General features: G+C 48.8%; 1 protein-coding gene across 5 annotated transcripts in view; it reads left to right on the forward strand.

The window, feature by feature from the left end:
* Positions 1 to 10664: 10664 nt before the first annotated feature.
* KSR1 (kinase suppressor of ras 1) overlaps positions 10665 to 27190 on the forward strand; it is a 171812-nt gene continuing 155286 nt past the window's right edge. For all 5 annotated transcript variants that reach the window (XM_023183845.2, XM_023183843.2, XM_023183844.2 and 2 more), the window contains exon 1: positions 10665 to 11097. In XM_023183845.2, the coding sequence (XP_023039613.2) occupies positions 10867 to 11097 (231 nt within the window). In that variant the 5' untranslated portion in view covers positions 10665 to 10866. The remainder of the gene's footprint in view (positions 11098 to 27190) is intronic.

Consider the following 27190-nt stretch of genomic DNA (forward strand, 5'->3'; position numbering starts at 1 on the left):
AAGAAACAATTCGTGAATGGTGGAATTTCAGGCACCATGGTTATCATAATATGTGTTGTGTTCATGGGTGTGTGATGACGGCAGAGGGGTGTTTGTCTCCTACCTGGGATGAGATTAGTGTCGCCTCTACTTACCATAAAATGGATCCTCCCAGGACATTAAATCCAGCTTGTGAAAGATCTCTGTGTTAAATTGACCCACTCAATTCAACGATGAACCACAAGCGTTTTGGAGCACTGTGATATGTGAGTGGGGCCCTTCCTGCAAAGAGTTCACAGGCCAGTGCAAGAGTAAGAAAGCAGAGAGTTCTGAAGCAGGAGTGTCCCCTGACACTGAGGACAAGCACGGGAGATGTTGGTGGCTTGGAAGAAGTGAGCTGGGCCAGCCCGGAGGTGAGGGAGGGTTTTCAAGAAAAGATGACTTCTGAGTCCTGAGTGGTACATTGCTATGTAGGAGTGAAAGTGGTGGTGGTCTCCAGGCAAAGAGCAATTTCAAGGTCGATTGGCTTCTAATTCGAGGACCTTCTGCTGGGACTCTGGATCCCACGACTCGAGCAGGTTCAAGGCCTCCATTTCAGCGAGTATCCTGCTTTTCTCTGCATGACCATTTTATCCCTTTTATTCTCATTTGCACACAAACCTGTTCTAGTATTTCCCTTCAAGAAAGAAACAAGGAAGGAAGGAGAGAGGGAGGAAGGACAGGAGGAAGGAAGGAAGGAAAGAGAGGCAGGGAGCGAGAGAGAGGGAGGAGCAAGGGAGGGAGGAGCAAGGGAGGGATGGAGGGAGGGGCGGACCTCTCTATCAGTTAGGGTCCTGGCAGGAATCATAATCAGCTCAGATGGTTCAACTGATGTCAAAGAGGTCTAGGCTATGTTTCTGGTTATTCTATGAATAAAACCCACTGAGCTAATACTGATTCCCTTTTGACTACCACTGTGGAGTTCAAGCAACCTGATATAGGTGAAAGGACTTTCAAGAGTTTAAAAAACAATGGTACAACAGGAAACCAACTCAATCAATGCATGATCATTATCATGACTTATATCACAGGTGTGAAAGTATCTCATGGCATTCAGATCCCAGGAATTTTTGTCCGTGGACTCAGACACCTGCTGCATTTCCTGCAGGCAGGCAACAGAACAAGGGCATTGAAAATATGAATTCAGCTTCAACGAACTTATCTAGAATGGTGCAATCAGAACATCTAGAAAAAGACTGTTTTCATTTCACCATACATTCAGATTTTGTGTTTTGTGGTTTTTAGTGTTATTTTTATTTTGACTCATATTTGTGGGAATGGATGCCATAATCCCTTCAATGCTTTGACCCTGGAAAGGACATTACGTCATCCTTCATTTCTAGTCACTCCTCATCCCCTTCCAAACAACCTGCCAGAAACAGCTGCCAGCCTTCAACTCACTGCCCCAATCCATGTGCATTGCCTCTTTCTGTAGCCTGTGATCATTGGGAAGCTTCTAGAAAATAATGTCCTAGCTATGGAAATAATTGGCGCTGTTCCAGTGTGCTTACTCATGCAGGGCTCAGAGGCTAGGAGCTTTATGTGTATTGCTCATTTAATCTCTGTGACAACCCTACTCAGGCAATTTTCAGATAAGAACCCTGAGGCTCAGATAAAGTGACTTGGTTAAGGTCACATTGCAAAGGAGGGTTAGAAATGAAATTTAAACAATTTCCTGAACTGCAGCCCTCGTCTTTAAGCCATTCCTCATGCTGCTGCCTCATGGAGGCTGGAACCAGAGGGGGCAAAAAGATGACTTCATTCTGAGTCTTCACTTTATGGAATTATATGTCAATAATATGAGACCTCATCTACTCCCAAATCCAGGTTGCCAGATTCTCTGTTTATATTTCACATATATGTATAATATATGTGACTACAAATTCAATAGGAAAGGAACTTTCCTTTAAAAGACCCAGTAGAATATTTAGGTGCCTATGAGGAAATTCAGTCTTGCAAAAGTAAAACAGTGGAACTTTTCTTGTGTTGGTTTTTTTTGTTTGTTTTGAGACAGGGTCTCACTCTGTCACCTGGGCTGGAGTGCAGTGGCGTGAACGTGGCTCACTGCAGCCTCAACTTACCAGGCTCAAGTGATCTGCTGCCTCAGTCCCCCAAGTAGCTGGGACCATAGGCACATGCCACCATGCCCAGCTAATTTTTGCATTTTTTTGTAGAGATGGGGTTTTGCCATTTTGACCAGGCTGATCTTGAACTCCTGGGCTCAAGAGATCCTCCTGCCTTGGTCTCCCAAAGAGTTGGGATTACAGATGTGAGCCACCGTGCCCGGCCAAGCACAGACAACTCTTCTAAGAAGTTTTGCTATAAACGTAAGCAGAGAAAGGGCAGAAGCTGGAAGGGGATTTGGGGATGAGGAAAGGTGCACTGGCCATTCTCCCATCCAAGATCAATTCACTGTCCATTTGTGTCCCACTCTGGGCCCCGGGAGAGAGATCCTTTTGCACTGCATTACCGGGGCACTTCTGGTAGAACACTTCCATATGGGCTCAGCCAAGGGGAGGCAAAGGCAGGAGAACTGAAGGCTGGAGGAAAGAGAGAGCAGGTGTTCTGCCCATCCCTCTCTGCTTCAGTGCCTTGTTTCTGGCAGGAGTTGTGTCCCCCTCCATGCCTGCAGTTCCTTCCAGACTGCCCTTTTTCTCAATGGCTCCTGGGATATTTCTTTCCTTGGTCCTTTCTGGGCCAGGAGTTGTCACCCTACAAACCTTCATTTGTCTCTGGGTGCTGCAATATCCTTGTTTGTTCCCTTAACTTTGTTAGTAGCCTCTTTGAAACAGTTGAACCATCTGAGAGAATCCTGATTTCTGCCAGGACTCTAACTGATAGAGTGTTCCCTCCCTCCCTTCCTCCCTTCCTCCCTTCCTTCTTTCCTTCCTTCCTTCCTTCCCTTAAGGGAGATAGAATATGTTTGCGTGCAAATCAGAATAACAGGGCAGATGGCTGGGCACAGTGGTTTATGCCTGTAATCCCAGCACTTTGGGAGCCTGAGGTGGGCAGATCGCTTGAGGCCGGGAGTTTGAGACCAGCCTGGCCGACGTGGTGACATCCCACCTCTACTAAAACATAAAATTAGCCAGGTGTGATGGCAACATGCTTGTAATTCCAGCTACTTGAGAGGCTGAGGAAGGAGAATTGCTTGAGTCTGGGAGGCGGAGGTTGCAGTGAGCTGAGATAGCACCACTGCACTGCACTCCAGCCTGGGTGACACAGCAAGACTCTGTCAAAAAAGAAAGAAAGAAAGAAAGAAAGAAAGAAAGAAAGAAAGAAAGAAAGAAAGAAAGAAAGAAAGAAAAGAAAAGAATAACAGAGCAGAAAAGGAGAAAATTATGATGCAGAGAAAAGCAGGATACTCACTGGATCAAAGGCCTTGAGCCTGCTTGAGGGCCTGGGATCCAGAGTCCCAGGAGACAATCATTGCCTTAGACTCCAGCAGGATACCTCTTCTGTGGTTGCAGGAGGAGAGGCAGGAAGCCTGCGCGCAGGGGCAGGAGGGTTGGTAGATCTGGCCTGAGGGCTTCCAGTTTCTCAAAGGAGGGCGAGCCACCCCCATCAGCTGAGGAGTGCAGGAGAGTTTGTGCAGATAGAAGACAGTATGAAATAGCCATCTCAGGGAACAGGAAAACGAACTTTCTAGGAAAGGTTGGTAGGATTGCTAGGTATGAGGAGTGCCAATTTGAGGTTTGTGGTCATGAATTTATTTATTTATTTTTATTTTATTATTATTGTTTTTTGAGACTGAGTCTCACTCTTGTTGCCCAGGCTGGAGTGCAGTGGCACAGTCTCAGCTCACTGCAACCTCTGCCTCCCAGGTTCAAATGATTCTCCTGTCTCAGCCTCCTCAGTAGCTGGGATTTCAGACGTCTGCTACCATGTCCAGCTAATTTTTGTATTTTTAGTAGAGATGGGGTTTCTCCATGTTGGTCAGGCTGGTCTTGAACTCCTGACCTCAGGTGATTCACCCTCCTTGGCCTCAGCCTGATAGCATCAGCCGGGCAAGGGTTTAGAAAGTGGAGGAGGAGAAATGGCTCAGAAGGTAACTGAATGAAAAGAGGGCACCCACATCCCCTCCTGGCTTTCCCAGGATGTTTCTCCCTACATCTCCCAGAGCAGTCCTGTCTCTTGCCAGGTTGCCTGAAAAAGCCCACGACAACTTGGGTGGCTTCAGTTTTCGGACGAATCAGGCCATTTTTCAACTTTGTTTCTCCTTACAGCCTGATCCACAGCCTGCGTCTGACTGCACTGCACAAATGGTAGTAATGTGTCTTCTAGAACAAGCACCTAGGGGCACACAGGAGTCAGATCCCCAGACAGAAGGCCTGGTTTCTTCTCCTGTAAACTGCATTCCCTCCCTCATTTGTTTATTCAAACATGTGTTAAGCACTACTGCATGCCAGGCCTATTTGCTTTATTTTCTTTACCTCTCTCAGCCACCCTGAGGGGAGGGATTATTTTTTATTTATTTTCTTTTTTTTTTTTTTTGTAGAGACAGGGTCTCACCATGTTACCCAGGGTTGTCTCGAACTCCTGGGCTCAAGTAATGGGGGGAGGGATTATTACGCTCATTTTTACAAATGAGGAAATAAAAGCTCAGAGAGCTGAAAAACTTTGCCAAGGTCTTATAGGGTCTATCTGAGTCCAAGGAGACTCACTATCCAGATAGGGAAAGAATCAGGTAGGGAAATAATAAAACATAAGTCGGTGTGCAAAGTTTTAAGGGAACATGGAAGTTCGAAAGATTACTCCTGTTATGGGAGAAGAGGCAGGGTGCATGTGAGTTAGACTTCCAGGATTCTTAGAAATTTACATAGGGAGCTGGAGAGGAAGGACTGCAGGTAGAAGTGATAGCCTGAGCAAAGACATCATGACATGAAACTCCATGGTGTGATCACGATTGTTGAGTTAAAGACAGAGACAAGATTGTCCATAGGCCTGGGGTTCATAGACAGCCTCAAGGTGGTGGCTCACAAACCCCCAGACATTTGGTCTCAGTTGTGGGTGTCTTTTTTTTTTTTTTTTTTCTAGAGACAGGCTTTTTATTTTCATCAATTCTTCAAACCAGGACATTCACTCAAAACAGCCTTGGGTAGCAGATAAGCTTGGAGACATCAGCAGGGCTTGGGAACACAGGACCTTGTAGCCCTGGTTCAAGAATTCATGCTTCACTCTGAGGCCAACAGGGAACCCACGGTGTTTTCTAGCTGGGAGAAAGCACCCGGCTTAAGCACCCTTTCTAGCTTTAGGAAGACGACACAGGTTTACTGTGAGCTGAAATAGATGGAAAGTCCTTTTATAAACTATAACACTATCTACTGTTTACTGCCATATCCCTAGAGTCGAGCACAGTGCTGAGCACATACCGGGGGTTCAGTAGATATTTGTTGAATGAATGAATGAATGAATGTGCACAGGTGTACATCATAGCAATAAAAAGAATGTGTATCTTCAGGGTGGCTCCATACATTTCTTGACTGATTTAACTGAAGGTGAAATCCATGAACCCCTAGCTCCCTGTGTACAGCTTCAGGCTCTAACAGAAACCTACCGAGTTCTGAGATGACGCTAGGAGTTGGGGGGCAGGGGTGGGTAGGGGAGAGTGGGTTTGGTACCTGAGGGTGTGGCCACACCTGGCTGTAGGATAGGGCTCTTCCCACAGTGCCCTGTGGTGTCTCTGGAGGAGTGGAGGCTACACGGTCAGGATGGCCGGAATTCTTCTTTTCCTCCTTTGACATTCAATCCATCAGCTTGTCCTGTTGACTCTGTCTCCAAAACATGTCCTCTATCCCCTCTCTTTCCTCCATATCCCCCACTCTCACCCAGTTCCTGCTCCCCACCTGGCTTGGGCCACAGCAGCTCTCTTAAAACCAGAGCCATGGCTGTGCCCTTGCCTCCCTACCATCTGCTCTCCAGGTGACGGCCCAAAACTCGCCACCTGCAAAGAACGTGGCTTTCTTAGAGTACTGTGCTTCTAAAAATTTAATATATTTTTGTATCATGTGGGAATTTTGCTAAGATGCAGTTTGTGATTAGTTATTCGGGGTTGGGCTCAAGACTGTGTTTCTAATAAGCTCCCAGGTCATGCAGTTGCTGCTGCTCCTGGACCTCATTAGGAGTAACAAAGGCTTGGAGAAAAATCCAAACTTCCTTCCCATGTCCCACTTTATCTGGCCCCTGCATAGCTCTCTCACGTCATCTCCAGTCCTTGCTCCTCTCCCTCATCTTGCTATGGCTCCTCTGGCCTTCACTCTGTTCCTGGAGTATGCCAAGCTGCCCCTGCCTCAGAGCCTCTGCATGCTACGTTCCCACTGCCTGGAGTGCTCCTTTCCTGGAATATTCCACATGACTTGTCTTTCTTTATTTACATCTTAGTTCAATGGTCAGATAGTCATTCTCTGTCCACTCCATCTAGTGAAGTACCTTAGCCACCAGAGACTCTCGGCTATTTGCTTTTCTCTTCTTCTGCATAGCACTTATGAGTCTCAGTTTATTTTGATAATATATTTGTTCACATTCATTTCCTGTCCTTCCCTTCATATATGTTCCACAGGGATAAGGACTCGGCTTCCTTCACTCTGAGCCTACCCCAGAGCCTGGCACATGGTAAGTGTCCTCTTCATGCTTCTTAGGCCTGTGCACAAAAATGCTCCCACTGCTGCTGTTGGTGTTTGGATGCAGACAAGCTGGGAAAAGCAATGGAGGGACCTGAGACAGAGGAGAGGAAGGAGGGAATAAGCAAACTTTCTCTACTGAGGTGCCTCAGAAAAAGTCTCAAGGACCTGGAGATGATACTGAAACCCTGAATCAACACATAATAGATGAATTCATCTAACTAGAAGAGATTCATTCTGGAAAGTGGGGAAGAAAGTAAAGCATAGTTCAATGAGTTAAGCATTTGGAACAGTTTCAGTAGACCTATAGTAAATATGTATCAAATAAATAAACATGCTGAACACTTATTTTATGACCATCACTCTATGTTATATAATCTGTTCATCCTCATAAAACATTATCACCATCTTGCAAATAAGAAGCCGTGCTACCAGATTAGGAGATTTGCCCGAGGTCATATAAGACTCACCCAAGGTCATACGGCGATTCGGAGACAGAGCTGACTACCCCAGTCTCTAAAACAGCTCTATTCAAAGTTGTAAAGGCCATATTCCCTGTCCCCTTCCCTGCAGTGCCATACCACCTGTTACCAGTGACAGACACACTGTGCATTTATCTGCTTGTCTGTTTCCTCTCACCACAGCATAAATTCCCTAAGGGTAAGAATCTTCGTTTTGTTTGCTACTCTTTTCCAGAGCCCAGAACAGGGCCTGTAATGGAAGTGGCACTTCATGAATGCTTACTGAATGTTAAAAGGATGAATGAAGGGATTATTTAAAAATCCTTATTTCGGCTAGGTGCCATGGCTCATGCCCGTAATCCTAGCGCTTTTGGGAGAGTGAGGCCAAGAACAGGGGTTTGAGACCAGTCTAGACAACACAGCAAGACCCTGACACTACAAAAAATTTACAAATTAGTCAGATGTGGTGGCCGGCACCTGTAGTCGCAGCTACTCAGGAGACTGAGGCAGGAGGATGGCTTGAGCCCAGGAGTTTGAGGCTGCAGTGAGCTTTCTCGTGCCACTGCACTCCAACCTGGGTAACAGAGCAAGACCCTGTCTCTTAAAAACAAAAAACAAAAACAAAAAAGTTTCTCCATCTCTAAGGGGCACTTCTGTAAACCTGTGGCTGACAGATGACTCAAATCCAGGCAAGAAGGCTAGAGGCCATCTGTGAGGAAGGAAAGCTGTAGCCTGCTGAATGCTTTCGATAATCAGAGGGAAGACTGTATCCACAGAGGAGAGACTCACTGCATGGAACCTGGTGGGAGAGTAACCAGGGAGCTGGCATATGTCCGGTCTCAGGCTCTGACATCACCCCTGTGGTGGCATGGGTGGGCATGAATGCCACAAGCTGGCAGTGGCTCTTCTCAGGATGTGGCTTCCCACATAAAGTGGCCCTAGAGGGAGAATATAATGACCAGGCCCCACTGGCAATAACAAGTTCGATGTAAGTGCATAAATAGGCACTTACCAGAAAATTTCTTGTGAGCCAGGCATGGTAGTTCATGCCTATAATCCCAGCACCTCAGGAGGCTGAAGGGAAAGGATTGCTTGAGCCCAGGAGTTTGAGACCAGCAGCCTGGGCAACGTAGAGAGACTCCATTTAAAAAAAAAAAAAGTTAAAGTTAGCTAGGCATGGTGGCACACTCCTACAGTCCCAGCTACTTGGGAAGCTGGTGTGGGAGGATCGCCTGAGTCTGGGAGGTCGAGGCTGCACTGAGCCATGATCGTGCTACTGTACTCCAGCCTGAGTGGCAGAGCAAGACTCCATTTCAAAAAAAAAAAAAAAATATTTTGTGAATTGCGTTAGAATGAGTGAGTCGTTCAAGCCCGGCAGCTCTGGCTGCTGGACAGAGGCTCTGAACCAGCCAGGCTGGATTGTGGATAGTCCCTTAAGATACTTCTCTGCCCACTGACCTTCCTCTGTACCTAGGCTTCTCAAAGCATAGATTTGAGACTGGGCTCAGACTAACCACATCAGTACCACCTGAGAACTTGATACAAATGCAAATTCTCCTGCCCTGTCCTCTGATCAATAAAATTAGAAACTATAGAGGTGGGGTCCATGGTTCTGGGAATTAACAAGTCCTCCAGGTGATTCTGATGCATGTTCAAGTTTGAGAACCACAACTAGTTTCCCCTTCATAGTAGTTACTACTTTGCAAGGAATTGGGTGGGGTTAAGGTAACAGGTTGAGAAATTCATAATACCGTGCAGGGGTCTTTTTACAAGTTGAGTGAGGACTGGACCAATGACTCTCAATGGGAAAGGCCAGGTTAGGGAGGAACCTCCTTGCATTTGGAAAATCTCCAAAGGAGTGGTTAATTTGCAAAAACACATTTTAAAGTTACAGTTTTGCTTTCTAGACCTGATTTTTAAAAATTTATTATTATTTTTTTAGAGACAGGGTCTTGCCATATTGCCCAGCCTGGTCTCGAACTCCTGAGTTCAAGTGATCCTTCCCTCTTGGCCTCTCAAAGTGCTGGGATTACAGGCGTGATCCACGGTGCCCAGCCCTTAATTTATTTTGAAGGCTGGTGTAATATAAACATTAAAGGAAGGTGTAATATAAACTGCCACCCAGTATTGATTGTTTTAGTGTCTGTAATGTTTGGATCCCATCTCCTGTCCAATTCTCATCCTCTAACACAAAAACAAAACCCAAAAAACAACTATCTATCTACACACACACACACACACACACACACACCCTCGGCTGGCCTGAGAGGTAAAAGAAACATCCCACAGGACCTGCGGAAAGAGTTCCTGAGGCACGTTGGAGCCTTTATTGTGTGCCATCACTGTATCTGGCACTATGAAGAGGGTACAATGATACACTAGCTAGTGGCTTCTGCAATCAAGCAGCTTACAAGAGAAAATTCAGGGGGGAGACATTTTTTCTGGTTGACAGATGTTGAAAGTATGAAGGTGTGGGAGCTTGTCAGAGACTTGGTTTTTCAGTTTTGCCAGATAACAGAACACACGGGGTGAACTAATGAGACAGGAGGGTGAACAGATGGGCGAGGCTTGATTGCTGGGTTAGGAGGCACAGAAAGGCACAGAGGACAGAGGACTACCAGTCCTTGGCAGTACTCTACTGCTCCATGGCCACTACTTGGGTCCAGGGCTACATTCAGATCTGAGGTTAGATAGTAAGAATTGCTAACATTTATCCAGCGACCACATGTGCCAGTAATCAATCTAGGTGCTGTACATGTATTAACTCTTCTTCATAGGAAACCTGTGAAAGTGTTATTTGACGAGGAGACTCGGGCATTCACAGGAAATCGAACGTGTCCAAGGTCTCACCCTAGACAGCGGTGGAGTCAGAATTTGAGTCCTGGCCACTTGCGAAGCCACCGACAATTCAGTGTGCTGTCCCCAGTGTCTGGGCTGACTTGGTGGGTTGGGAATGGCGGAGGAATGGGACACTTATTTTGGTAGGTAAATGTGGTTCAGAAGAAAGCCCTTCGTCTTTCTCCAAGCCTGAGGAATCCTTTTGGCGCAGGCAGTCCAGAGCAGAGCGCTTTGTGAGCCAGTTACAGGAGAAGTGCTGTAAGCCCCTTCCCACTAGATGGCAGCCCCTAAACCAACATACAAATCCTGGAACCTCCCTGGTCCCCATCTTCCAGGGCTGGGCTGCGGCTGAGGAACTGCGGGACGTACACCCGCCGGGCGTCCAGAGGGCGCCGCCCTATCCGGGGGTCGCGGGAAGCTCCTAGGCCGGGTGGAGGGCGGAGGCGGACCGGGAGAGGCTGCTCCCTCGACTCTCGGCGCCCAGGGGAGGAGCCGGAGCAGAGCAGCCCCACCCGGGGCTCCCAGTCGGGGCCCGCCCTCACCGCCTGTACAGCCGCGGCCGCCGGGAGGGGAGGGGAGAGAAAGGCTGGGAAGGCTGCGCGGGCGCTGTCCGGGGCCCCGAGGGCGGGGGCCGGCAGCAGGTGCGCGGCGTGGACTACAAGTCCCAGCATGCCCGGCCGTCCTGACCCGGCCCCCGCCGCCGCTTAAAGGCTCCGGGAGCCGCAGCCGTCGGATCGCCGCGGCTTTCGTTTTGCTGCCGCGGGTGGGAGGGCGGGAGCGGCAGACTCGGCGGCCGGCTCTACCGGCGTCCCGGCTCGGGCAGCGCCGAGGGGCGCTCCTGGTCCATCTCTCCCGGCTCAGGGGTTCCTTGCCGAGGCGCCCGCGCCCCGGGCTCCCCGCCTCGGCCGCCACGGCCCCGATGCCGAGGCATGGATAGAGCGGCGCTGCGCGCGGCGGCGATGGGAGAGAAGAAGGAGGGCGGTGGCGGGGGGGATGCGGCGGCCGCGGAGGGAGGCGCAGGGGCCGCGGCCAGCCGGGCGCTGCAGCAGTGCGGGCAGCTCCAGAAGCTCATCGACATCTCTATCGGCAGCCTGCGCGGGCTGCGCACCAAGTGCGCTGTGTCTAACGACCTCACCCAGCAGGAGATCCGGACCCTGGAGGTAAGGGGGTCGGGGACCCGGGCTGGGCTCGAGAAGCGGCCCGGACACCTCCCTCCGGGCCCCAGTTCACTCCTGGCCGAGTTGCATCCTTGAGCCCGCGTCGCCCCCTTGGAGGCTTCCCCTCGCTCCTGCACTCGCTGATGCGGCAGCCGGAGGACCCAGGACCAGCCCTCACCTTGGGCAGGATCTGTGGGGCGGGTGCGTGGTGGGAACTAGGATAGAGGCTCGAGGGGCCCCTGGGCGGGGTGGGCTGCGCGCGGACATCCCCTTTCCTCCCTTCTCCGCCTCCACCCCATTTCCAGTTTGCGGGGCCGCAGGACTCGTTGCCCCACTGAGTCACAAGCTGGACTTTTCCCTGTGTGACTGAGCCGAGCACCCGTGGGCCAGGGTGACGGAGGAGGTTCCCCTGAAGCGTGATCGCAGGCCTGCAGTCCCCTGTTCCCCTCACGCCCTAGACGCCGTCCTGTCCCTTCCTTTCCTCTCCTCCCAGGTCTTGTCTGCAGCTTTTCAAAAAGTGTTGCTGAAACTGCATTTTTGCTATTCAGGCGTTTGGTGCTTTCCTTTCACGTTGCCACGGAGGCTCGCTGCTTAAAATGTATTAATAATTACCCGCCGACTCCCCCTGCTTCCCCCCAAAGACTGGATTTTGGCTTCGGAAGGATTATGCTGGGGAAGCAAGCCTTTGGTGGGAAGATGACACTGTTTAAGGGGTTCTGATGGAGACAGCCTGGAGTGTAAAGAAGAAATAAGATATGCGGGCCTTCCCCTCTCAGATTATAGCTGGGAAGTATTAGAAGGATTTGGAAAAACCAGCCCGAGGGTTGTTGGGGCACCCTGTCCATACACAAATGAGGACAACTAGTGGATTCCAAATGTGATTTGGGCCAGGGACGGGGCGGTGAAACGTCAGACCAGTTAATAGCTGCCCCATCTTGAACAAGGAACCTCTCACCATCTTGCCCTGCCACATCTGGCCTCCTGCAGGTCTGGGGATGTTTTGTTTTATTAGATCCTCAGTTTCTCCTCCCCCTAAACCCTCCCCGCGCCCCTTATTGCTAATTGCCTCTGCCAGCTGTCATAAGGCCCTCTGTGATTGCGGTAATTATTACAAGACCAATCCTTCCTCCAGGCATGCCACAAGCCTGAATCCTTGTTTGATCCCAAATGCTCCGGGGTGCCTCTCCCTCAGTTTTATTTTCTTAAAAGCTATAAAACCACAGGACGTTGGAAGAATACAGTCAGTGCTGAGTATTATTATTTTTTATTACAGTTGCTAAAGCTGTACTGACCAAGGCTTTGCTTAAAAAACAAACAAAACCCCCTACAACCGGCCTTTCTGCATGCATGCTGCAGTTTTCCAAGTACTGAGAGAAACTGATTTTTTGAACACAGCTGAGTGTGTTTGCCCAGCAAAGTTCAGTTTTTAGGCTGACACAATAGGGGGCCTGTGAGGCTCAGTTCTGGGAGGAGGGGTCGCTGTCCGGCAGAGTGTGCGTGGTTGGACTGCGGTGTTGCTGGGTTTGGAGAATGCTCTCTGTGTTGGCCTCTGTGGGATTGTCCCCACGTTGCTCTGAAGTGCTCCTGGCTCCCAGAGTATGTATAGGAGAACCACTTGCTGTGCATTCTCTGGAATGGCCTTTTGTCCTACCCTAACTTCCAGAGTCCCTCATTTTGATGGCGGTGTGGCGTTCATGACACCCCAGAGCATCCAGCTATTTAAGCCTTGGAGCTGGTTTATTCAGTGGCTTCCCTCCTGAGTGTTTAGACAATCATCCCTGGTGGCAGAGAACTCATCCGAAGGCCCACAGGGGATTTGCAGCTCCCTCTTCTTCCCACTGTGATGTGGATTCGGGTTCACCCACTTCCTGAAAAGGCAGGGCTTGGGTTGTTTTGGGGGATGGGAATTTAGACCCCTGGAGCGAGTTCCATGGGGCTGCCACCAGCTAGTTTGGATGAGTCACTTCATCCCGGAGGCCTCAGCCTCCTCACCTGCAAAACAAGGAGGCTGGAGTGGATCTCTGAGGGCTCTGGAAGCTCGAAATTCTCTGGGTTAGAGAATGGGACTTGGTTGGGTGAAATCAAATGTTTGTGATTGTTTTTATACTACCCCTGTTTAAGAATAACCCTCTTTAAGAATGGTTCTAAAATACAGATTTACTGAACCCGTAACATAGGGGTTAAGTTTATTATAAGAATCTTTGCCATAGGAGCAGCGTGGTGAACAGGAAGCCCCATGGCTTTCATATTGGGCCTGGGTTCTGTCTGTGTGACCTTAGGCAGGTCCCATGACTTCTGAATCTCAAGCTCTCCTGTACGTAAAATATGAACGAGACTGCTCACACCTGCAGCGTTTTGTCTGTCAGTCCATGCTGTTACTACCAAAAGAGTCTGCCTGGCAGCTTTCCCTAGGGAGGGTCCGGTAGCGTTTATGGCACAGGCCACCAGTAGGGAAACAACCCCTACTAGACCCTCGATAGGGAGACTTAACCCCTACTTTATGGATCCGTAAATCTGGATTTTAGGGAAAGGTACTTCTGCAGCTGCCTCTCATTTCATACAGGCGGGGGACACAAGCCAGGAAACAATCTCAGCAAGCTGGGTGGGGCTCTCCACCCCCAGAAGCTTGTGCTGGGGCCCGGTGGGCCCGTGGCAGTGTCCACTCCAGTGTTCTTTCCTGTTCTGTGGGCTCCCCACACACCAGCTCATAACCTCAGAGACTGTGCTTGCAACACTGGATTCCTGGCTTTTGAAGAAGGATCTGACCGGGAGGGCTTGGCCTGTGTAACTGTGTCAGATTTATCTAGAATCTTAGGAGCCCCAACTCACTCTGGCCTTCATTATATAAGCACTCAGTGGGAGAAGCAGCGTGTGAGATGTCCGTGGAGGTCCCTGACCAGAGATGGGCTGCTGCTGCCTGAAATCGTGTTGTGATGGGGAGTGGGGGGTCAGCGTGTCTGGTTGCCTGGGGATAGCTTTTCTCTGTGTCGTGGTCCAGTTTGTATGGAAAAGGGTAGAAGGAGCTGACTTAACGTTTGCTGCCTATGTGCCCAGCAGCGTACCTGACTCTTTTCAATCTCACACACGTTCCTGGAGATCAGAAGTCTTCATCATACACATTTTCCCTCTCTAAATAGAAAGGGAGGGAGGCACAATCTGAAACCAGAGTCTTAATCTGTAAACAGTTGTGAGGCTACTTCATCATGGCAGGACCTGGTGTTCTGTCTCTGCTAGACCCTCCTAGCGGTCTGAAAACTCCACCGAGCCAAACGGGAATGTTCTTATGCCCCAGATATGCTCACGGAGGGACACCTGGCCTGCCTTATAGCTGGGCCTGCAACCTATGCCAGTAATAATTACCTTCATTCCTTTGAATCTGGCCAGTGCTGGGGAGACAAGGGTGTATAGAAGCAGACACATGTTGCCTCATGGAGATGTATGTTCCAGGGACATTGTGACTTGCCCTTTCCTGCCAGCCTACTAGTACTTTGCAGAGACAGGCTGTGCCGTGCTGAGTCTCCCCACCTTGTGTTCTTGTGGAGAAAAATCCCTCCTAAGCAAGCTGATGTGGAGAAAGGGGCTGAAGGACTTTGACCATCAGGCTTTGCTGGGGGAGGCGATATTGGGAACTGTGGTAGGTGCAGAGGGGAGGCAGTATTGGGAACTGTGGTAGGTGTAGAGTCAGGCTGTACTGGGAGGCAATGTTGGAAACTGTGGTAGGTTCAGTCTCTACCCTTGGGCCGCTTTCCTGAGCAGCTGCCCTGGAGCCGCAAGGGGTCAGAAGGGAGGCCCTCCTGCCAACTGGAAGGTCAGAGAGACCTGGCCCTCACACAGCTCTGCTGTGGCAGAGGTCAGAGCCCTGCTATGTGGGGGACCTGAGCTCTCCCTATGCCTCCCAGGAGCATCTGACGATGGAACTGCTGGGAGAGGGGAGGGATGGCATGCCTGCAGATTGGGTCCTTAGGGTGTGTGGAGGCACGTTCCCTGGACAGACCTTTAGTTACTGTCGATGTGCTTACCTGGCTGGCTGCCACCTAGCAAGGGCTCTGAAGTAGGTGGGCCATTCTCCCAGTCTTTGGGGTTTAAGGACACTTCTAGTCTAATGAAGGAGCCAGGCAGGGCACAGTAATGACTCTAGTATCACAGCTTGCAGGACCCTGCATTGGGAACCCCACTGAACCCTTGGTCCATCCAACCTCCTGTTTTTTTGTTTTTGTTTTTGTTTTTAGTCAGAGTCCCACTCTGTTGTCCAAGCTGGAGTGCAGTGGCATGATCTTGGATCATTGTAATCTCCACCTCTCAGGTTCAAGCAATCCTGCCTTAGCTTCTGAGTAGCTGGGATTACAGGCATGCCTTACTGTGTCCAGCTCATTTTTGTGTTTTTAGTAGAGATAGGGTTTCGCCGTGTTGGCCAGGCTGGTCTTGAACTCCTGGCCTCAAGTGATCCACCCGCCTTGGCCTCCCAAAGTGCTGTGATTACAAGTGTGAGCCACCTCCTGGTTTTCTAGGAAATATTCCCAGAGTCTTGGGGACTTCTACCAAGTCACAGGTCCCTGGCAGAAAGGAGACTGAAACCTGGTTTTCCTTTCCCAGCCAGCCACTGTCTCGAAGTGTGGCATTTCTCTGCTTCTGCTCTGTGGCCACAGTTGTAACCCTCTGGCCAAGTGGCTCCAGCCATCTCTGAAGAGATACAGAGCTGGGGCTCTGGCCCTTTTTGTGTCCACTTTCACCTGGGGAACTTTTTCCCTGGTGAAACCTACCTCCCAAATGTTTCTCAGAGGCAGCCTAGAGGGGGACCCACAGTGGCTGTGAGCCTGGGAAGGGCTGGGTGGTGCTGGAGAGAGGTCTTATCAGATCTGCAGCTTGGGTTGATGTGGGTGCCAGGAGGTGTGGTTTGCTGCCTGCAGCTATGGGAATGCCTTCTTCCACGTCAGGGTTGTTTCCTCTTCTCGGAGTGGTCTGGGCTGCCTCAAAATCCAGGAAAGTGGCATTCTGCACCACAGGTATTCTCCTCCTGCCCGCTGGATGTGTCTGGAGATGGACCATGCGGAGAAGCTGGCCCATGGTGGCAGTGTCTGCAATGCTGGGGAGAAGCAGCAAAGCCTGTGGCCAAGTCTCTCTAAGCTGTGCCTTTTAAAAAGGCCATCCTTCAGAATAGGCTGGGGTTGAGATATCTTTTTTACATTTAATTCAAAGGGAAAGCTGCATAGGTGCCTTTGGGGTTAGGGGAATGACCTTTGAGTAGAGAGAGCAGACACAGATGAGGAACGTGCTTGATCACCTGTTCTATGTCGAGCACTCCACTAGGCTCTCAGCATATGTTGCACCTTAACATTCACAATGATGCTATGAGGCTTTATCCTGATGTTGCAGATGAGGGAATTGCATCTCAAAAGGATAGAGAGACTGTCTCAGCAAGTGGTTGAACCCGGGTTGACTGGTCTTATGGAGAACTTATGTTCAGAACTCCACAGCTGTCGCTATGGTGGGGAGATTCTGTGCAGGGCCATGGCTGCTGAGACCACGGAAATGGCCAGTAATAAAAAGGGCTGGGCTGAGGGCATTCCATGGCTCAGGTCTAGATGTTTGGGCTTCCTGGTGGTCACCCAGGCTGTGCAGCCTCAGGGTTTGGGCATGGGTCTGCTTCCCTAATGTCCAGGCCAGCACATCCTCAAAGACAGGACTCTCTCAGCACCATGATGCAGCTAGCTCTGTACTTGTCTCATTCTGAGAAAGGAGAAGCTGCCTAGAGATCAGCTTACTCATAATTTTTTAAATGGCTACCTGTCTTATTCTTTCTGAACAGTTCCTCTGATAAACAGTTCCTCTGATAAAGAAAGTTAAAGTATATTCTCTAACTTTCTACTTTTAATTAAAATATTTTAAAAATACATAATGATATATGTTCACTATAAAAAAAGAGAGTACTAGATGTACAACAGTGAAAATCACCCATAATGCCACCTCTCAGAGTTAATTCCCGTGCACATTTTGTTGTATATTTTTCCTGCATTTGCATACAAATGTACATGTGTATATTTGTGGCACATACCATGTGCATTGCCTTGTAAATGTCTTCTGTCTATATCAGCACATATATACATATGCATCAGCACTATTAGTGGCTGCATTGTGTGGTCACACCACAAATTCATCTAACTGGTTTCCCTGTGTGGACCATTCAGGCTGTTTCCAAGTCATGCTTTTATAAACCATGCTGCAACAAGTATCTTCCTAGAAGTGAGATTTGCTGGGTCAAAGTGTATGAATACATTTAATATCTGTCCTAGTCTTTATATCTTTGTGGCATCATAAATCCCCTTCTCCTAAGCAGGAATGGCAGCTTTCATACATTTATCCCTTTGCCACTGCATCTGTAATCACACTGACATCCAAGAATTTAAAAAGGAGGCTGGGGCTGGGTGCGGTGGCTCATGCCTGTAATCCCAGCACCTTGGGAGGCTGAGGCGGGTGGATAACTTGAGTCTAGGAGTTCGAGACCAGCCTGGGAAACATGTAAAACCCCGGCTCTACAAAAAATAGAAAATTGGCCACACATGGTGCGCTTCTGTAGTTCTAGCTACTCAGGAGGCTGAGGTGGAGGATCGCTTGAGCCTGGGAGGTGGAGGTTGCAGTGACCTGAGATTGCACCATTGCACTCCAGCCTGGATGACAGAGCAAGACCCTGTTTTAAAAAAAAAAAAAAAAAAAAAAAAAAAAAGAGGCTGGACATGGTCCTGTGGCTGAAGTTCTGGGATAAGTGTCAGAAACTATGCTTCTAGTTTTGTGGTTGCTTGTGTCTGAGGTTCTGGGCTATGTGTCAGGCATTGTGGCTTCTAGTTTTTATGGTTACCTATAGCAAAGGGGGGCCCCCAGGGCTGACCGATTAGAAGAAGGCCCTTTCCTTGCTCCAAGATAGCGGAGGGAGGGGCTGGATTTCAGGTCTCCGTGTCCAGGGACTGATTAGCTTTGGTAGTACATAACCATATGGTGAGTTCTTGATCACTTGAGGCTCATGAAAGTCACTTTAACTGCATCCTTGGTCGCATCCCTAACTACAAATACTGATCATAGTGCTATTTGGGGTGCCTGGCTTTGGGGATGATTTAGTAGAGTTGTGGCTAGGTTCCTAGGGCTGCAGAGGGTCTTGGAATTTCCATCTGGTTCAGCCCTCTCATCTTCAGTTTCCAGGTGAGGAAACTGAAGGCCTGAGGGAGAACTGACTTGCCAGGAACCCCTGTTAATGACAATTAACAAGGGGTGGTTATTAAAGGAGCACTGAGTTGGGCATCAGACCTGGAGGCCCACACCCTTGATTAAGACATTATACCACCTTGAGCCTGGCCTGTTGACTGAGGGTGAGCCACTCCGTCCTCCTCTGATTGTGGGGTCTTGCCCTCAAGGGGTTTCCTGCAGGAGAAAGCAAATGGGTTTGCTTTCCTAGCTCTATCCCAATGCCTTAGGGACCCTGAGGACTGGAGAGATTCTTGGAGAGCCATCTGGGGTATGTCATGGGTGGGCCTTTTTTTTTTTTTCTGTTTTTTTTTTTTTTTTTTTTTGAGACGGAGTCTTGCTCTGTCACCCAGGCTGGAGTGCTGGAGTGCAGTGGCACGATCTCGGCTCACTGCAAGCTTCGCCTCCTGGGTTCACGCCATTCTCCTACCTCAGCCTCCCGAATAGCTGGGACTACAGGCACCTGCCACTCCGCCGGCTAATTTTTTGTATTTTTTAGTAGAGATGGGGTTTCACTGTGTTAGCCAGGATGGTCTCGATCTCCTGACCTCATGATCCGCCCACCTCGGCCTCCCAGAGTGCTGGGATTACAGGCGTGAGCCACCGCGCCCGACCAGGTGGGCCTTTTTTGAAGGTCAGTCTGCCCAGTGGGCTGGCTCAGCCCAAATGAACGATCTTGAATCCTTGGGGTTGTCTGTGTACTTTTAAGGGCTTCTCATCCTTGCATCAAAAGATCCCTTGGAAATTAGGTAGGAAAACCTTAACTTTTGTGGGGCCTTGTGTTTGTCTTAAAAGTTCATGCACATGGCCAGGTGTGGTGGCTCACACCTGTAATCCTATCCTGAATCCCTTGAGTCAAGGAGTTTGAGACCAACCTGGACAAGATAGTGAGACCCTGTCTCTACAAAAAATAGAATATTAGCCAGGGGTGGTTTCACGCACCTGTAGTCTCAGCTACGATGGTGGCTAAGGTGGGAGGAGCACTTGAGCCTGCACTGAGCTGTGATCTCACCAATGTATTCCAGCCTGGGCCACAGAGCAAGACTGATTCAAAAAAACAAAACAAACAAACAAACAAAACCAACAAGAAAAATTCTTGCAGATTTTGCATTCTGTCCCACTATCCATTGCTTTTAATGTCAAAACAATGTCAGAAATTCTTTACAATTCCTTCCAGAAGGAGTATCCTTTTAATCTAGTGCACACGTGTCTAGTCTTTTGGCTTCCCAGGGCCACACTGGAAGAAGAATGCTCTTGGGCCACACATAAAATACACTAATGCTAATGATAGCTGATAAGCTTAAAAAAAAAAAAAAAAGGTCTGTGCATAATTTTCATGATACCCACCACCACAGATAGGCGGAAAAGTCCTTGTAGTCAGGGGGTTGGACACGGCTGATCTAGTGTCTTGGCATCCATTTTGGCTTTCTCCCTGATTCCAGAATGCAGGTAGAGATGTAGAGACGAGCTCTCAGGACAGCTGTTGAGATAAAAAAATTCGTTGTCATTTATTCCCAGGCACAGCTGTTTGTCATTTGCATTGAAAAAGTGTCCGTTCGAACTGCTGTCACATATAAAATCTATTTATATAAGTCTATATTTTTCTGTTGTCTTGGCCGTGGTGGGCAGTAGTGTGTTTTAACCGAGCAAACTCTCTTTCCAAATAGTGAAGCTGAAGTCAGCCTACCTGCTTGCCATTTTTCTTCCCCTTCCATTTTTCTAACCTCAGGATAATTATAAGAATGAATTAAGATTTGTGTTTAAGGCCGGGCACAGTGTCTCAGGGTTGTCATCTCAGCACTTTGGGAGGCAGAGGCGGACATATTGCTTGAGATCAGGAGTTCGAGACCAGCCTGGGCAACATACTGAGACTCCGTCTTGTATAATTAAATTAAAATTTCAAAAAAGAAGAGAAAAATACCTGAGTTTAAAATTTAAAAAAAAGGGGGGAAGTGTAATGCAAAAAAAGGGGGGAAGTCTATGCCAGCTGTGATGGGGAAAAATAATTTTTCATACAGCATTATCTATAGACTTGTATTAGCAGGATACTGGTCGTAAGCATTTTGCTTTCCGCAAATATGATGAGGTAAGCTACTTTAAAGGGTGATGGGGCTTTCTTCCACGTGGCTCCTGGAGGTGTTGAGTCCCAATTTAGTCAATTAATTTGGGTTTAGTTTTGATATGGATAAGGGAGACCAGCTTCATTCATGGTGCACACACAGTTTTGCCAATAAGAAAAAAAAAAGCAACCTGTATGTTCTTACACATTAGGTGCTATCTGGAGAACTCCCACCCCTCCCCCACCAAGACCGGGCCCTCCCCCACCAAGACCGGGCCCTTCTGAAGTCTCAGTGCAGCTTTTCTGTATCTCACACTGTACTCTGCAAGATGCTTCTGTGAAAGTAAGTTGTGCTGCATCAGCCATCTCCCTCCTGAAGATCCCTGTGGATAAGGATTTGTGTTTTAAAGGTTCTGAGAAGTCCTGCAGCAGCAGGTCTCAAACTTATTTGTCCAGGGGATCTTTTCTTCCACTGAACGTAGTTGGGGAGACACGGCCTTAAGCCTTGAGCAGAGAAAGAGACAAGAAACTGTTGGCTCACTTACAACCAAGCGTTGTGTTTATATTTTAGGTTTTTATGAAACGGAGGTGCTGTTTGAGGTTCCAAATAAAATTGGGTGGGTTGAAGAGAGGCTGGTATCCTTGAAGACTTAGCCAGCCATGAGACGTTGCCTTTTGTTGAAGGAGGTGCTTTACAAAGGGAAAAAGGGTGTCTACTGGGCATCACGTTAGCACTTAAATACATGTATCACTGAATCCGTCTAACAAGAAGAGGAAACTTGCCCGGAGAGGTGTGCCCGCCCGCCTGCCTGCCTGGAGTTCGCACTTCCTGCCTCCTCCTGGCCCTGGTGTTAAGGGCATGGTCTGCTCAGGGTCTACCAGGAACCTCATGATCCCCTTGGTGGGCAGAAAACAATCCAAGAGAAATGCAGATGGCTGTGGCTACATTTGAGCCTGGGCTGCAGCGGGTTAGGGGAGAGGGCTGGGCTGCAGATGAGGAATGCTTTTTAAAATGAAAAAGGAAATGCTGGCTCTGAATGGAAAGGAAAGGAAGCAGCTTCCTGTTTCTGGTGGTGGCTCTTTGAAAGGAGGAGCTCTTTCTGGCCTCTTGGCCAATGGAGGCCTGGGCCGGCTGGGGCCACTCTAGGTGCGCTGGAGTCGAGGCTCCCACAGCGCTGCCTGAGGTTTCAGAAAGAGAGCGCTGGTTCCACCCCGTTTCATTTTCCCCGTTCGCTGAGTCAAATGGATGTATGTGGTTTCCAAAACGAATATCTATACCTGTTACAAAATGGATGTGTCATAATAGCTGACATTTACTTTTATGGCAAGCTCGCTTTGTGCCTGGCCCCCTTGTTAAGCTTTATGTAGCATTTACTTCTCACAACACCTTTGTGAGGAAGGTCTTCTCGCTGTCCCCATTTTACAGATGAAGAAACTGAGGCGCACAGAGGTTAAATGACTTTCCCAGAGTCACATAGCTAAGGAGAGACTGAGCTGTGACTTGAACCCCGGCAGTCTTAATTCCTTGCCTTTAACACCCAACTTGGATTTGCAAACTCCTCTCTCCTCCAGCTGGAAAATCTTTTAGCATGGGATAATCTTGAAGACTCTAGTTGCCTTTGTCTCGGCTCTGGGGGTAGCCCCAAACCCTGAGCCAGGCCATAGTGATTCCTTGGTGTGTAGGGGCTAAGGGAAAACCTTGCTTTTTGTCTCTTGAAGGTTTACTGAAAAATTCACTCACAACATATAGATGACTAAGAGAAATGGCATATGAATTGATTCTCCCTGGTGTATCACAGAATCACAGAGCGATTACCTAATATCCCAGTGGGACCCAGCTATTTCTTTGAATGATCCTAAGAGACAGACATTATCTTATGAATGGGTCTCTTAGGGTGTGGTTGCTTTTTGGTCTTTTTTCCTGCAATAGATAATGAGATAACAGTGAGGGGAATGAAAAACAATCCTTGTCCCTGGTGAGTCCATCTGGTCTTTTTATAGATAGAGGAAAAGTCTCTTTCAGTGTCTGTTAATCTGTAAGGGCCTAAATGCTGTCAGTTTAAAATGCTTATTATATCAGAGAGCTATGTTTTGAGGTCAAGTTCCCTTTGCTCCATTAGGTGAAATGCCTAGGTCTGAATTTCTGTGTTTTTTTTTTTCTTGTTTTTTTTTTTGAGATGGAGTCTCGCTCGGTCCCTCCACGTTGGAGTGCATTGGTCAGTCTTGGCTCACTGCAAGCTCCGCCTCCCAGGTTCATGCCATTCTCCTGCCACAGCCTCCCGAGTAACTGGGACTACAGGTGCTTGCCACTGCACCTGGCTAATTTTTCGTTTTTGTATTTTTTTAGTAGAGACGGGGTTTCACTGTGTTAGCCAGGATGGTCTTGATCTCCTGACCTCGTGATCCGCCTGCCTCGGCCTCCCAAAGTGCTGAGATTACAGGCGTGAGCCACCACCGCGCCCCGCCGTATTTTTTTTTTTTTAACTTTATCATGGAAAGGTTTAAACTTGTACAAAAGTAGAGAGAATGTTGTGACCACCTCTGTGTAGTGATTCCCCAGCTTCAGCAATAACCAGCTGTGGCGTGTGTGTGTGTGTGTGTGTGTATATGTATATATATATATATATATTTTTTTTTTTTTTTTTTCCTGAGATGGAGCCTGGCTGTGTTGCCCAGGCTGGAGTGCAGTGATGAGATCTCAGCTCACTGCAACCTCTGCCTCCTGGGCTCAAACAATTCTCCTGCCTCCACCTCCCAAGTAGCTGGGATTACAGGCAAGCACCACCATGCCCGGCTGTTTTTCTTATTTTTAGTAGAGACGGGGTTTTACCATGTTGGCCAGGCCAACTCGTGAGCTCACCTTGGCCTCCCAAAGTGCTGGGATTACAGGCGTGAACCACCGTGCCTGGCCTGTGGCCAATCCTGAGTGATCTAGGGTATTTATGCTCTGTTTTGGCAATGGTGGCCCTGGGCAGTTCGTCTCTAGGAAGCAGAGTGACCCAGGCCGGTCATCCAGCCCTCCACTTCCAGGCTGAGCTGTACCTATCTCAGCAGACTGGGAGGAATCTCTGTGTTTTCCTGTGAAAGGGCATCTTGATTATTTTCTCCTAAGCTTGCTCTGGCTTCTGGCAGCAGGTACATTGCAGAGTGTCCATCTCACTATCTAACCTGAGTCTACTGCTGCACCTGAAACCTGTTCTCGGACAGTTGAGTGCTTTCCCTCTCCCTGTAGTCCTGCCAGAGACTGAGATGAGAGTCTTTAACAAAGCGGGGCCCCCAGACCCAGAAGAATCCCACTGTGCATGTCCTGATTTCCAGTCCACTCTTGTCCATGCCTCTAGTGTCTGTTCCCTTCCTTTTCCTTGTTGCTTGTTCCCATTATGAGATAAGTGTATTTCAGCTAACATTGATTGAGCTTCACTGCGTGTGGGCCCTGGAGAGAAGAACTGGTGAGTACAGGAAGGTGCTATTCTCTGGGTGCCCCAGGGCATACCCTGATTTCTTCGGTTCCAGCCTGGAACCTGGATCCAGCACCTGTAAAAGGCTTTCTTGCCCTTTCCGGCTCTTCTCTCAAGGCTCTGCACAGTCGTTCCTGAAGCCTGGCTTTGCTGACCGCTTTCTCATTTCTTTTCTCTGTGGTCTTTTGATCCCAGCAGGTAGTTTTCTTTTGGTTGTTTGTGTTTTGTTTTGGCTTTTGCTATGTTCTCTTGCAAGCATTTCTGAGGTGCCGAGTCACTTTTTGCTGACTGTTTCAGTCTCCGAGTTTGGCCTCCACAGCACAATTGTGATGTCGCTATGGGAAGGGGCCCCTCAGGCACTTGGTAGGACATTGAGGTGTGCATTGAGGGCACCAGGATATGCGGGGACTCTGGGGTGGGGATGCCATATTTATATTCTGACTCCATTCCTTGCCAGCTCTGTGACCTTGGGTGAGTTGTTTAGCTCTCTGGACCTCACTTTTCTTGTTAGTTAAAAGGGGGTAAGAGTAGGTTAATTTTGGATTCTTTTGAGAACTAGGATACAGAAGGAGTGCTGGACAGTGCCTGGTCCTTAGAAGGAGTTCAGTGCTTCTACCACCGCCTCCCCCCACCCCATTTCATGTAGCATTACTCCAAAACACTTTTCCATGTTTCCCTGTTATCTTCCTTTTGGTCATTTTAGTTGCCACATGATAGTGTATCTAGTGGATCTACTGTAATTTGGCAAAGCATTTTCCCTGTTATTGGACATTTCAGTTGTTTCTAGATGTCTGCATTTATAAACAATGTGAATGGAGTAGTTTTTATACAGGCACTTTATTTTTGTTCCTATTCTGAATTTGTTTTCTTGGGATAATTCCCAAGAATGGAATTACTGGGTCAAAGAGCATGGAGATGGAGTGTGTGTGTGTGTGTGTGTGTGTGTGTGTGTGTAAGACTTGCAAAACTGTTCTCCCATTTTTGTTTTTTTGAGACGGAATATCGCTCTGTTGCCCAGGCTGGAGTGCAGTGGTGTGATGTCGGTTCACTGCATCCTGCACCTTCTGGATTCAAGTGATCCTTCTGTCTCACCCTCTTGAGTAGCTGCGATTACAGGTGCACCACTACGCCCAGCTAAGTTTTGTATTTTTAGTAGAGACAGGGTTTCGCCATATTGGCCAGGCTAGTCTCAAACTCCTGACCTCAGGTGATCCACCCACCATGGCCTCCCAAAGTACCGGGATTACAGGTGTAAGCCACCACACGTAGCCCCTCCATTTAAGTCCTTTTGAATGATGGCTGTTTTAAAAATTGTACTCCCGGGTGAGTATCGTATTTTTTACAATTCTTTCTGACCTTTGTACCTTTCTTCTTCTCTCCTTTATTCTCTCCATTTTTCGACCATGTTAGATATTCCTCATCTTGAATTTGCTATTGATTTTCTCTTTTGTCCATTCATTCAGTGACTTTTTTTTTTTTTTCTGTCCCCCAGGCTGTAGTGCAGTGGCACAATCTTGGGTTACTGCAACCTCTGCCTCCTGGGTTCAAGCGATTCTTGTGCCTCAGCCTCCTGAGTAGCTGGGAGCACAGGCACGCGCTGCTATACTCGGCTAATTATTGTATTTTCAGTAAAGACAGGGTTTTGCCATGTTGGCCAGGCTGGTCTCGAACTTCTGGCCTCAAGTGATCTCCCTGCCTTGGCCTCCCAAAGTGCTGTAAAGGCGTGAGCCGCCACGCCAGGCCCACTCAAGTGACTATTGAGCATCTGCTGTGTGCCAGGCACTGTTTTAGGCACTGAGGAAGGAGCAGGGAAGAACATAGAGGGCTTCCTTTAGTAGAAAGAGAAAGATAATAAACACACCAAATAGACATGCTCTCAGAAGAAAACTGGAAGTGGGTTGGAGAGAGGTGGGAGTATGGAGGAGGTGACTTCTTTAGATGGGGTGATTGGGAAAGGCCTTCCCAGAGAGGGTGACTTTTGAGCTAAGTCTTGAAAGATGAGAAGGCCACTGTAGCCTGGAGGAGTGTTCCCAGCAGAGGGACTGGCTTGTGCAAGAGCCTTGAGGCAGAATCGAGCTTGGTGTGGTCAAGGGCCAGGAGAAGGCTGGTGTGCCTGGAACACAGTGTCAGGGGAGGATGGTTGGCGTTGGGGTCAAGGAGGTAGGCAGGGGCATGGGGCTGTGTTTTCAGTGCGGGGCCCCAGGAGAGAATTAATGCACCAACTCAACAAACAGGTGTCCTCCCGCTTCCCCCTCCACCCTCCTGGCCGGGTTTCATGCCAGGCACTGTTCTGGAATATAAGAGTGAATGAGAGGTGTATTGTGCTCCAGAAAGCCAGCTTAGTGGGGGAGTTTGTGGATGAGTAAACCCGTAGAAGGTGCTGGTGGGGTGTGAATGAAGGCTCATCAGGCCATGCAGCTGACTCATCTCTGCACTGAGGTGTGTAGGGACTTGGGAAATGTGTCTTGATTTGCACTGAGCTGTGCTCTATGCTGCCAGCCTTCACCGTGGTAACTGAAACTCAGTTCTCTGATGTAAAGCCTGGCAGTCCCGGCATGCTTGGTGGCACATGGACCCCTGCCAGGGAAGGGGTCCTCAGACTTGAGGTTGCCAGCTCAGATGTGGGGCTGCCGATACCAGGTATGAGTGTCTAGGCACCCAGTTATGGGAAACAAGCCCAAGAGACAGCCATGGGAAACCCCCTTCTTGCTGAGCTGCCTGCCCTGCCCCTTTCTCCCCTGACTGCAGACTCTGATTTGTGGTTCTGGTTAGGAATGTAGACTTTGGGACATTGTGCTCCTCATGGGTTTCTTCCTGTGGGATGGAGCAAGAAGGGGTTGTGAGATCGAGCAGATACTTCTGGGAGTCTAGAGTGTACTCACCTAGCGAGGTGTGGACCTCACGGCAATGCCTGGAAATAGCCTGGTGGAAGATGTTGGCACCATTTCGTTTGGGGGAGGCTGAATGACTAATAAGCCCCAGGGGGGTCTGATGTCATTGAGTTAGGGGCCTCCTTTGACCAGGGTTAACCAGCACCTTGGGTTCCTTGCATGTAAGCTTGTTGCTATTAAATAAATGGAAAGTGGGCTGGGCCCTGTGGCTCATGCCTGTAATCCCAGCACTTTGGGAGGCCGAGGTGGGCAGATTGCCTGAGGTCAGGTGACCAGCCTGGACAACATAGTGAAACCCTGTCTCTACTAAAAGTACAAAAATTAGCTGGGCGTGGTGGTGGGTGCCTATAATCCCAGCTACTCAGGAGGCTGAGGCAGGAGAATCGCTTGAACCTGGGAGATGGAGGTTGCAGTGAGCTGAGATCATGCCACTGCACTCTAACCTGGGCAACAGA

Source organism: Piliocolobus tephrosceles, chromosome 16 (genome assembly GCF_002776525.5).
Source record: "Piliocolobus tephrosceles isolate RC106 chromosome 16, ASM277652v3, whole genome shotgun sequence".
NCBI lineage: Eukaryota > Metazoa > Chordata > Mammalia > Primates > Cercopithecidae > Piliocolobus > Piliocolobus tephrosceles.